Below are 12,262 nucleotides of genomic sequence, written 5' to 3' on the forward strand. Positions count from 1 at the left end.
AAACATTAGAAAAGCAGATGAATCATGTCCGTTGAGCCGTAACGTGTGTTATTAATTATCTATTATCTACTTATAACTTATCATTACCTGGCACTAAAATAATGAAACTAAGATTTTGATTATTTGATGCACAATTAACTCGTGCATAACTAATGCCTACAAATTATATATATTCTCTCTTTAAATATCTATATGTAGTTGTAGTTGTATGTTTAGTCACATAATGGAACCAGAGAATACCGAGGAAAAAAAAAGTAAAAATGTTGCTGCCCAGGATCGAACTGGAGACCTTCAGTGTGTAAGACTGACGTGATAACCACTACACCACAGCAACCAGATGATGATTTTCCTTCCCAACGTTTTTAATTTATAAATTTTTTCTTTTACATAATTTAATTTTTGAGAGTTGCAGTGTCGTCGTCTTCGTTTTCACTCTTACAGTTTATTGTTCACCCATCCCAGTGGGAAAAAGAAAAAAGTCTAGTCATGGCGTTGAAGCTTGTTAGCAGAGTGGTGGCGCAAATTGCGAACACGAGAAGCAGATCATACTACACGAGCAGGACGAAGAAGCTAAGCCTTTACTCCAAGATTAGCCCACTTGGAAACCCTACCACAAGCATGGAACCTGAGCTCGACGATTGGGTCTACAAGGGTAACAAGGTTCGAGTTGGAGAGCTTCAGCGCATCGTTCGCGACCTTCGCAAGCGCAGGAGGTTCGCCCAGGCACTCGAGGTTCCCCCCAAAAAATGTGCCCTTTTTAAATTGTCTCCTTGTTCTAAATTTAGGGTTCAAGCTTTTATGGAAAGGGGAAATTGGAAATAAAACAAAGTTGAAGCCTTTGGTGATGGAATGTGTGATGCATGGAATGATTTTGGTTGATCGTGTCTTAGATCAGGATAATTATGATTTTAAAACAAATTAGTTCAGTTGAAATAATCCACAATTAGGTGAAGAAACAATGTGATTGGCTGAGGCTATCAGTTCGGAAATGGTGATTCTTAAGCTTCAAAGTAAGATAGTTATTATTGGATAAGTTGTGAATTATCAACTGCTATATTTGTTAAAATATGATTTGAAGCTGATTCAGAATAATATGTATGTCAGACTGAGAAGCTTTGTTTGCTATAAGTTGTGATGTGAGGACTGTTTGGGCTCTTAGAAAGTTGAAATACTCAATTGTTTCATTGTATGTGTGTCTTAAGTTTTTGATGCTCAATGGTTGCAGGTATCTGAGTGGATGAATAAGAATGGTGTGTGCATATTTTCTCCAGTTGAACATGCAGTGCATTTGGATTTGGTTGGCAAGGTTCATGGATTTCAGTCTGCTGAATGCTATTTTGACAGCTTGAAGGACCAAGATAAAATTGATAAGACATATGGTGCTCTCTTGAATTGCTATGTTCGCCAGCGCCAAATTGAGAAGGCTCTCTCCCATTTCCAGAAAATGAAGAAGCTGGGGTTCGCTTCGACGCCTCTAACCTACAACGATATTATGTGTTTGTATACAAATATTGGACAGCATGAGAAGGTCCCCGATGTGTTAACTGAGATGAAAGAAAACGGGATTTTACCTGACAACTTCAGCTACAGAATATGTATAAATTCTTATGGCGTGAGGTCTGATGTCACTGAAATGGAGAGAATATTGAAAGAGATGGAGAGTCAACCGCAAATTTTGATGGAGTGGAACACTTATTCTGTTGTGGCTAATTTCTATATAAAAGCAGGGTTCGTGGGTAAGGCAGTTGATGCTTTAAGGAAATCAGAGGAGAGGCTAGATAACAAAGATGGTATTGGTTACAATCATCTCATCTCTCTTTATGCACAACTGGGCAACAAGAATGAGGTCCTAAGAGTATGGGAGTTGGAGAAAAGTTCTTGCAAAAGATGCTTAAACAGGGATTTTACAACCATGTTAGAATCTCTGGTGAAGCTCGGTGAGCTGGACGAAGCAGAGAAAATACTGAAGGAATGGGAATCCTCTGGCAACTGTTACGATTTTTCAGTCCCAAACACTATAATCATTGGGTACGCAGAGAAGGGTTTGTATGAGAAAGCTGAAGCCATGCTGGAAGATTTACAGAACACCGGAAAGGTGACGACTCCGAACAGTTGGACTGTGGTGGCAGGTGGATACCTGCATACGGGTGAGATGGGGAAAGCTTTGAGGTGCCTTAAAACAGGTCTGTCTTTGTATGTTGACAAGAAAGGATGGAAGCCAAACCCCAAGGTGATCTCTGGTGTATTGAGATGGATTGGTGACAATGGAACTGTCACAGACGCAGAAAATTTAGTGAGTTCATTAATAAATGTTGTCCCAGTAAATAGACAAATGTACCATGCCCTAATCAAGACTTACATTAGAGAGGGTAAAGAAGTGGATGAACTTTTGGACCGCATGAAAAAAGACAACATTGATGAAAACGAAGAAACTAGGGAAATTGTTCAAATGAGGAAGCTGTAGTTTAGACTTTCAAGTCATATTATTATTCTTTGGTTGTATCATCGTTCATATCAGCATTCAGTTTCTAAATGATTGAGGTCTATATACATTACAGATTTACAGTAGAATTGATTCAAAACGTAATATTACATTTATTTGCTTAAAACCGAGGTGCAACTGTCCAAGCACTATTAGTTCTTAATCCCATGGTCTCCACATTCAGTTTTGCCAGATGCAGTTGAAATGCCCGCGATTGACGATAACTTCTTAAGTCCAGTTCCTACTCTGTTTAATGAATATACTTAGCAGATAAAGCCATGTCAAGCGGAAAAGAATTTATCATTGTCACTAGTGAAATAGGTTTGTTGTATCATTCTTTCACTTGCATGTTTTTTTTACATATGGTGCAGTATGGCAGATAAGGTAAACAACTTTTGTTCTTTTGTTCTTAGATGTTATATAATTGTTTACCAATGTTTCGTGATTTCGTCTATCCAAACAATTCATTATTTTTCTCTACAAGGTAACTTTTGTCTATTACATAGGCAAGTAATCGAAACTAACGTGATCTTTTGATAGTAACCAACCCTTGCTTTCTTTTTCCTCGCCAAAACTAGTGATGCCATTGGAATATGAATGTAAAAATTTTACCATCAAAGAATCAGGTATATTAACTATTAAAGATAGTGACTCCACACCAAAAGCACCACCTTTCTTCTTTTTTTACACGATTCTAAAAAGAGAAAAAAGACCAAACAAAACATTAAAACATGTAGACGACACAGAATTTGCTTTACAGAAACAAACAACGAACTTAACAGAATTTGCACTAGTCGTCTACACTGCCAAATCTCATCAGTTCGACTCGCCGAACACCCTCACGATCTTCTCGGTGGGCACCAAAGGAAGGTAAGCAGACACCTTGTAACCCTTCTTGGCGGAGACGGTCACCGCCTCGTTGTACTTGGCAGTGTAGTATGCCGCCTTGGGAAGCACGGCGCCGGCAACAATAGGGAACAATGGCAGCTGCTTCAGCTTGCGCCATGCCGACACGGCGCACTCCTCCGCCTTTGGCTCATATTTGTCGTACACCGACTTGGCGAATCCTGAGGCAGCGTCCACCACACCCGTGCGGCGGACACTGGAGACGACAGAGCAGGCCTGGTTTGAGGCCACCTTGACGTTGGTTGGAACGTGGCGATCGATCTCAGCTACGGACTCCTCAACCTATAAAAGTTAAAATCAATCAATTAATTATTGAAATTGAATTGAATTTTAACCTAACCTAAATATCAGAATACAGTAACAGAATGAGTGATTAAATAACCGCTTCCATTTCTGGGATCTTCATTACCTTGCGGTCTACGTAGTGGAGGAACTCGGTAGGGACGAGGTGGAATTTGTCGTAGACGGGAGCGACGACAGTCTTGACGGCCTCCTCGACGGTCTCAACGCCGGATTTGAGGGGGCCGGAGCGTTCCTTGGCGTAGGAATAGAGGATCGCGGCGCGCATCACAGCTTGAATCGTGGCGAATTGCACGAATTCAAGGTACTTGAGCTCTTGTTGTTGAGCTTCAACAACAGCTTTCTCATTCTCGACCTGCAAAATTTTCGGATCAAATTGAATAATTGAGAGATTATAGGGGAGATTTTGGAACCCTAGAAGAGGAACGAAACCTTACCTTGGGAGCTTGGGTGTCCATGAGTGCGGTGATGAAGGATTTGGGAATAAGAAAGTTTGGAGAATCAAACGGTGTTTGGTTGGTGTGAGGTAAGAATTGAGAAGGGAAATTGGGAATTTATATGGGGCAGAGGGAAGCGGTTACGGTCAGAAAACGATGATCAAAGCGCGTTAGTAGGCAAAACCTGCTTTTTCTTCACCGATAAGTTTGTGTTCTTTTTAGACAAAACCTGTGGCTGCAAGTAAACGCTATTTCTCATGAACACACAATTTTCTATTTTCTAATCTGATTTTGCCGCATAACGCTATTCTTCTTAAATCTTAATACCATCCCTATTTCTTCGAGTTTGACCTCCTTTTCACTTACATGTCACAGTATTTGTCCTGCTTAATTTTAACAAATTTACCATAACCATCCATTTGAAAGTTGAGCTACACATTCTTATGCAAAAGTTCTGCCATTATGCGGCAGTCTTTGTTTTTGGTTATACTAGATTAGTAGGTTATCTTAACTCTCAATGAAATCATATTTGGAAGGTGGATGGGTCGTTTATTAAAATCCGCCCATCATACAAATTATATACCCACCATAATATTTCTAACTTAAAAACCTTGATATTTCATTCTTCTAAGTATTAACATTTGCATTATACTTTTCACGACAGATTAGTCTTTGACCTTTTAGGAGCCTGTTAGGCAGAGAGGTATCGTAAAAAACCAAAAATAATAAAGAAAATCTATTACATCGAGGCACATACATTTCCAAAAAAGATGTTACAACAAAGATTTGGTGAAAGCTACATGGGGGCCAAAACCACCAAAAGACTCACTTGAATCCAAATTTCAACAATAATCAATGGAGGATGATTTGTTAACAAATCAGAGACAGACCTATAGATCAAAATCCAAGTCTTTGCTATTCCCTATGTTTTGAGAAAACTGAGTTTTTTCCGATCAATGCTATCCAAGCGGATCAATATTGTACCAGCTGTTTCTCCTTCAATCCACTTTATAGCTTCCTGTTCTAATAGTTTTAATATCTGTCCAAAATCAGAAGATCATCATGTCACAAATCACTTCATGTCTCAAGAATAAGGCATCAATAAAGTCTCCCATGCACTAGTACTTTAAAATCATGCTTCAAGAAATCAATTGATCTTACCGCCCGCCTGCGAGACCCTTTGGTATTTTCTTGATTACTTGCATCAATGATAACCTTGAGATACTCAAATGCTGATGGTAATATAATAAGTGAATATTAGAATAACATAGTAAATTGGTAGAAAACTGGAAAGGGATCATATCAATAAGACTCACACGGAATGCCAGCAAGAGAAGAAAGATGACACTTCAGTAGACGTATAGCCTCCCTTGAACCATGGTCGTGCAAGTCGAGCAACATTTCTTGTGCTTCTGAGGTCCTACGAATAAAACAATGCACAAAACACTACGTCACTAATCATACAACTTTTCCATGCTAATCCCCCTATAACCAAGTAGAAGAAGAAATTATGCCCGGTCAATGAGAACTTCAGAGCAGAAGATAATCACTTGGGTTCAACAATCATTCTGCTAGATTCTTCATCAGCTTCACGAGCCTTCTTGAGAAAAAAATTTCCCTGTCAATACCATAGCATACACCACTGAAATAGTAAGGGCAATGCTACAAACTCAAGCAGTGTATTTCTGTAAACGAACTGAATGCAATATGACAAGAAATTGTAAGGCAAAATTAATTAAAATTAGAAGAGGCTGCATGTAATAGTAATAGTACACGAAAACCAGAAGACTAATGCACTGGAAATTTGGGAGTCATAGTCAAAGCTATTCATGTCATAATGCAACTTTTCGGTTATGGAAAACCTAGTTCGATAACAAATCGTACCTGATCTATAAGTTTTTCAGCTTTGAATTTATCCCCATTTGCAAATGCATCAACAGCCTGAAGTGACAAATGATGCATAAGTGTACAGAACATAGACCTAAAACATGTTAGTAAGTTACTCTGCCTAGCACTATCGATGATCTAAGGTGGGAGAAACGGAATAAGCTGGGAAGAAAAAGAATACAACATACAGCTTTATAATATTCATTCATTGTGGCCCGGTACTCCTTCACTGCTCTACGCACACACTGGTAATCTTCATCCTCCACATCTGTTATAAAGAAAGTACATCATCATCATCATCATTATTCTTATTTCCAGTACAAAGTAAAACTCAGCTTTAGAAAGAGAAATGATGTAGGATCCAGGCCACATAACTAACAATAATATAACAAAAAATAAATGACAAGTAGATTTAGCCTATAGGAATGTAAGCACACGAGTTCCATATAGCAGAGCACATATTAAGTCAACCAGCTTTGCTAGGCAATAATCAACACTCAGAAACAGTACAAAAGTCAAAGAATCTTGCTAAGCATGTTTAACAAAAGAATAATCAAGAACCAAATTTTCCAGAATGACAAAAGGAAGACAAATCTGAGAAACAGATCTGGATAAGTACCATTTGTAGCATCTCGTAGTGAGAAGTCCATATCAATCTTATATTCTTCCATTGTGTCTTCCGGAGGTTCAAATACAACATGTTTATATCGTGAACTATTATTCACATCCTTTACAGTTTTTTTAGGAGCCTCCTCACATCGCTGATAACCTTTAAAAAGAGCAAACAAGATTTCCTTCTGAAGTTCATCTTTATGTTTCTGCTTTTGATGTGATTCCACTCCTTTGTTTGAAGCTACAGTTCTATCGCTGTGTGACAAAGAATATAACTAAGAGTTAGGACAATATCTAGCATGGAGATGAGTAGATCATGCCATTGGAGCATAAGGCCAGTTAAAGCAGAACATACTACACAATTACAAATTTTGTACTTAATATCATTTATGATGATCACAGAAGAAGTAGATCATAACAAACCAAAAGGGGGAAACATACCTTCTGAGATGATTTAGATTATGAGACTTACTTTCAGATGAAGATAATTCAGATTTTGGTTTCACATCTGTAAACTGCCAATACCAATATCACATATCAATCAATATATATAACAATTAGAATTTAAATTCAGACATCAATATGTAACTTGCTGCACAAAAGATGAGAGAAATATATTGTGACTGGATTCCTTTTCACACATTATGTGCTTCTCAAACAATTTGTTATAGAATCATTCACATATATAACTAGACAAAGCCTAAGATAAAGGCTGACAGATGGCAAACTACTATCACCAGGAGTTAATATTCTCCCTTGCCTAAAACTTCCCCCTCTTAAAGTCTTAATTCTTTTTTTTTTTTTTTGGACGTGGCCCCCCTCTTAATTCTAAAACCTTGAACACATGACAAAAAAAAATAATAATAAAAACACATTATAATGTTAAAGATACAATTATTGGAGCTTCCAAAATAAACTATCTTGGCATTCATACTTACCCTCGAAGCTGAATCACCAACAACAGCTGTCCTGTCAAAAGTCACATTGGATGGATCTAGAAGTCTATACATGCTCTGGATGAATTTAAAGTGTACTTGTTAGATTAAGAATGCAAGTGGTATTTCTAAATATACCCCAATGACATGGTAAAAACGAGAAATGACATTTGATAAAATGAAGCTAGGAGTAGTCTGTGCAATAAAAGATAAATTAGTGAAACGTATCCTTGCCAGATTTAGGAGGTTGTAAACTGAATGAAAGTAAAAAAGTGGAAAACTAATGTTGTGGATTCTGGTCTGAGCCAGAGAGTGGGGAAGAAAGTAAGAAACATCAACAATATCACTGAAGCATATTTAATACTCGGTATGTTATATCAAATAGTAAATAGCCATCAAGATATTAGCATAAGCCAACCTTCACATACCTTCTGCATATCATAACCACAAGATTCTGCATTTTTCGCAATAAAATATGGAGTCAGCTGTTAGTACAAACAAAAGAGATAATGCTAGTAACAATAATACACTACAGAGTTATATACCAAGAACTCCCCGTATCATATCTCTGTCAAGCTGAAAGCCATTTCCAAGCATTTTAAATAAGAAATCTTCCATGTCCTGTTGAAGCTGATTATGCTTTGAAACATTTGGCCTTGCTTTTTCACGGCAGATTCCAGTCAGGGGCATCTCCTTTACATCCATTTTTACTGGCTTAGTCGCACCATGAGACCCATTTGCAGATGGCACTGGCCTAACATAATCCCTGCCAATAGTGCCTGAAACAGTACCTACTGAGACTGAGCGAGCTTTCGCCCTTAAGTTTTTTCTTTCGTGGGAGGAGTTTTCAACAGAATATCCATCAGACGTTCCTGAAGTCTCTTCAACCCTGGCATCTGCATTAGATGAATGGCTTGAAGAGGATGAAGAGGTCCCCTTCATCTCATACAACATTTCTCCTGCCAAGTCTGCATTCCGGCTTGCCTTGCAATAGGCAGAAGCTATTTCCTCAAGCGAAAATACAGAGCCAAAGGCATCAAGCAAGCACTTTAATGCTTTTTCTTCATCACATGTGACTATATTCTGGGCGGGGACTTCCATAACAATTTGATTGAAACACTGTAAGAGAAAATGATGTAAAATACAAATTAAAAAGTAATCACTTTTCAAATCAATGCAACAAGGATACAACTATGAAATCCCAAAATTATGCATGAATTAGGGTTAGAGGGAGGATGCGTCTGCATATATGAGCATACCTAACTAAGAACACAGAAAATAAAGCTAACAGGACCTTGCCTTCAGAAATGGGAACGATCAAAGCACACTAAGCACTCACAGTACCAAACATGAAGATATATATTCCCTCTCACCATATATCAATATCGGGATAGCAACTGAGAATCAGAATCAGATTCCGAATTCACGAAAACAACTTCATTGAAGAAAAGCATAACGGATACGTGAACTTAAATTTAGGGATAAAAAATGCAGGTAGCTAACATTGCAATCAAACACACAAAGTACACAATCTCAATCAAAATGAAATCTTTTACGCAAATGGGGGAAGAGAATGAAGGCGGATTCACAACACCATATCCCGAAAACAACAATTGGCTTGAGAAGCGAAGGAAGGAGAATACCTGTGATGGGAGGAGTTGAGAGTGAAGAGGGAACACTCTTCTTTTCTATTTTATTATTTATTTATGCACTTAAAAAAACAATAATTATAATCATCAACATTTTTGAGTGAGCAAGAAATAAATATTTATTATTTTATTTATTGAAAAAAAAAAATAGAAAAAGTGGGACGCAAAAAGCACTCTTGGCGCCACACAATGAAGGCTGCTTCCTTTGCAAGTTGTTGACTTCGGGTTACTTTTTGTATTGTTGACCGGTGAATTTTATGGTGCTTTTTACTATGTTTAAATTGTCTAATTTACTTTTAAAAGTAAAAAATAAAATATTTAAAATTTATTAAATATTATCTATTTACATTTTTTAGTAAGTTAGGCACAATCTTAAAGGCATCATAATATTCACCTTATAAATTTATTAATTATCATTATTTTTTTTATCAATTCTATGATGTTGTGTCACAGTGCACAGTTTTCTATACTATTCCCTTGCAGACTCTGCAGAGTTGAATCCAAATGGTGTTACTATTGTTTTGGTTTTGGTTATGATTTTTCTTTTTAAAGGGGAATTATATGTTTAATATTGTAATCTGTATAATAATATATATATTTTTCATATCAAATAAAGTGCAGAGTATGGACTACTATGTGTGCAACTGATAAGAGTGTTCTGGGTCTTTCTTCCAATGTCTTATCCTCCTACTATTATTATGTAAGCAAAATTGGTTCACCTAATTGTAGTACTTGGACTGTTGACCCTACCATTAAAAAATTTCAAAAAGTTTTCTTGAATAAATTAGTGGTGTGTCACTGTCATTCTATGGCATTCTAGCACCTTATCATACAGTTTTAATTTTCAAACCTTTTTTTTTTTTGAAGAAACATCTAGATGGTTCAGGCTCCATTCATAAATCAAATTTATCCTTTTTATTTAATAATTCAAATTATATTCTTCCAATCAACGTTCAAGCTAGGGAAAACGTCTAGAATTGGAAGACAACTTTGTATTTCTCACAAGCTATTAACATTGACTACATAGTTATTTGATAAAATAATTAAAAGTATAACTCAACTTTACAAGTGCTATTGAATTATTATTACTAAAATTATGTGGAAGATTACAGAAAACTAAACTTCGAAATGTTCTAACAAGAAAGGTTTTGAGAAATTTTAGTGTTCAAACATGCATACAGCAATAATATAAACTACAACACTAATCTTAATCTATAGCTTGGAGAAGGAGAATGTTATCTCTTATTTATGACACAAGCCAAATAGCATAGCATCTTTGGAACCCCTCTATAGCATGGATTAGGATCATGCAGGATAAATTACATTAACCAAACTTTGAACCAATTCATTTGGCTAGAATTGGAACACCGCAGGCTGCAGAAGCATGCTTCCCCTCCTTAAATACAAGGTTTCCTCTAACAAAAGTGTCCAAAACTTTTCCGGATAACCGTGTTCCCATATAAGCAGAGAGGCTCTATATATCAAAGATTAAAGCACAAGGGAGTCACAAAAGCAGCATAGTTAGTATAACATATTTTATGTAAATATAAAACAAAAACAACAAAGTCTTATCCTATTAGGTGAAGTTGGCAAAAAAACTGTGACGTACAGGATGTTTAAGGAAAATGGGATAATTTTCGTTCACATCAAACTCCACCTCTGGTTGCCACACTACAATGTCTGCATGGTATCCAACTGCAATGGTTCCCTAAAACATCAATGGAACAAAAGTCAGATTTGAACTTGCATTTATTTGCATAGATACAGATTGGCTTGACAACATCATATGCAAACAAAGGTTTTCCAGTAAGATGCCAAACAGAACTTCTCTTAGACGCTTAGACAATCTGTCATGTGCTCTAATCTAATCACTCACTTCAAGAGAATAGTTCTGATAGATCACAATCAGAATGCTTTATTTATTTATTTTCCTTTGAAGTATCGATAGATCACAACTGGTTTTCTTTTACAGAGTATTCACCCCAAAACAAAAAACTTCTAATTTTGCAATACCAAACTGAGCGCAGAAGGAAATTCCAATCACCTCACCTTTGATTCTATTCCTGCAAATGCTGCGGGTTTCTTGCTCCACAATAACGATAATTGCTCCAGAGTCAATCCATATTTCTTTCCATATGACCATGTCACTGGAAGATCAAACTACAGGTATCCCAGTATAAAATCATTCAGTCTATAGGCCAGTAGTATTAGTTACATATTTGCAAGACATCGGCTTCAACTGAAAAAGGAACTAACAGACTTTCTGATTAAAATCTTGGTTAATTCCACCAAAATGGCCCTTAGGACTAGTAAAACTGCACCTGGTAGTCATGAGTTACACCATTTGTTATTTCAATAAATAAGCATTCCTATATATTTATTCTTATTTACTATTGCCATGATTAAACAAAATGACAAAATGCCATCAAACTCCCCCAGATATTCTTTTTTAATATTACCATGGTTAAACAATTGTGTGCATTCATCTATCTGTTTGTAGACTTCTAACGTTTTATTGTATTGCAATGAGAACACATTTTAACTCATCTAACCTGCAAACCTGAAATGCCACCCCAAGCCCTCAAGAAGTCACCCTCCTCAAGAAGCTTGAGTTCTGGCACAGTAGGTGAATGATCAGAAGTCAAAAAATCAATGTGCCCTTCCTGAAATGAAGAATAAAACTTGTAAAACTGAAGTGTTTGAAGATGATTAAAGACAATACTTGGTACTGTGGTGTACAAGCATACCAGTACAGCCTCCCGCAGTTTCTCTCTGTTGTGTGCATCTCGAATGGGTGGGGAACACTTAAAACGAGTATCTCCATCCGGTATCTCTTCAGATGAAAAAGCTAAGTAATGGGAGCATGTCTCAACACTTATGCTGTCACCTCGACGTTTTGCTTCCTGTAAAATATAAATGCATGAATAGCACTCTCATGAAGGGAAAAGTTTGCTAAAGTTTTTGAAATAGGAAAAGCAGAGTAATGACAAAAAAATTCAAAAGAAGACAATATTTTAAATGTTAAAAAGGAACATATGATATAATACCTTAATC

At 36.7% G+C, this 12,262-nt stretch overlaps 4 protein-coding genes and 1 non-coding gene across 12 annotated transcripts in view; 1 reads left to right on the plus strand and 4 right to left on the minus strand.

Moving 5' to 3' along the window:
- TRNAV-UAC lies at positions 262-334 on the minus strand. The gene has a single exon. It is a non-coding gene; the product is annotated as a tRNA-Val (tRNA).
- On the plus strand, positions 402-3,111 carry LOC107622195 (pentatricopeptide repeat-containing protein At4g21705, mitochondrial). 2 transcript variants are annotated; one of them, XM_016324078.2, is made up of 2 exons: positions 402-732; positions 1,226-3,111. In XM_016324078.2, the coding sequence occupies exons 1-2, from the start codon at positions 487-489 to the stop codon at positions 2,462-2,464; spliced, it is 1,485 nt and encodes a 494-aa protein (XP_016179564.1). In that variant the 5' UTR covers positions 402-486; the 3' UTR covers positions 2,465-3,111. The 2 variants fall into 2 exon arrangements, with proteins under 2 accessions (XP_016179564.1, XP_016179566.1); XM_016324080.2 differs by having other exon boundaries at positions 422-1,010.
- On the minus strand, positions 3,079-4,431 carry LOC107622197 (stress-related protein). Its single transcript, XM_016324083.2, has 3 exons — positions 4,126-4,431; positions 3,798-4,043; positions 3,079-3,670 (listed from the first exon to the last, which is right to left on the minus strand). The coding sequence occupies exons 1-3, from the start codon at positions 4,144-4,146 to the stop codon at positions 3,299-3,301; spliced, it is 639 nt and encodes a 212-aa protein (XP_016179569.1). The 5' UTR covers positions 4,147-4,431; the 3' UTR covers positions 3,079-3,298.
- On the minus strand, positions 4,835-9,310 carry LOC107622193 (putative nuclear RNA export factor SDE5). 7 transcript variants are annotated; one of them, XM_021114822.1, is made up of 13 exons: positions 9,203-9,310; positions 8,105-8,678; positions 7,988-8,013; positions 7,794-7,859; positions 7,563-7,637; positions 7,066-7,139; positions 6,620-6,879; positions 6,201-6,280; positions 6,010-6,066; positions 5,676-5,743; positions 5,442-5,545; positions 5,287-5,357; positions 4,835-5,164 (listed from the first exon to the last, which is right to left on the minus strand). In XM_021114822.1, exons 2-13 carry the CDS (start codon positions 8,658-8,660, stop codon positions 5,048-5,050), a joined length of 1,554 nt encoding a protein of 517 aa, XP_020970481.1. In that variant the 5' UTR covers positions 8,661-8,678; positions 9,203-9,310; the 3' UTR covers positions 4,835-5,047. The 7 variants fall into 7 exon arrangements, with proteins under 7 accessions (XP_020970481.1, XP_020970477.1, XP_020970476.1 ...); XM_021114818.1 differs by having other exon boundaries at positions 6,632-6,879; positions 9,154-9,272; XM_021114817.1 differs by having other exon boundaries at positions 9,154-9,272.
- The window catches only part of LOC107622194 (allantoinase), a gene marked incomplete in the record, with an annotated part of 5,726 nt that continues 3,722 nt past the window's right edge, over positions 10,259-12,262 (minus strand). Inside the window, 5 exon segments of the mRNA XM_016324077.1 lie at positions 10,259-10,682; positions 10,818-10,916; positions 11,258-11,368; positions 11,761-11,871; positions 11,956-12,111. Of these exon segments, the coding sequence (XP_016179563.1) occupies positions 10,554-10,682; positions 10,818-10,916; positions 11,258-11,368; positions 11,761-11,871; positions 11,956-12,111 (606 nt within the window).

The sequence above is a fragment of the Arachis ipaensis genome, chromosome B10 (genome assembly GCF_000816755.2).
Source record: "Arachis ipaensis cultivar K30076 chromosome B10, Araip1.1, whole genome shotgun sequence".
Taxonomy (NCBI): domain Eukaryota; kingdom Viridiplantae; phylum Streptophyta; class Magnoliopsida; order Fabales; family Fabaceae; genus Arachis; species Arachis ipaensis.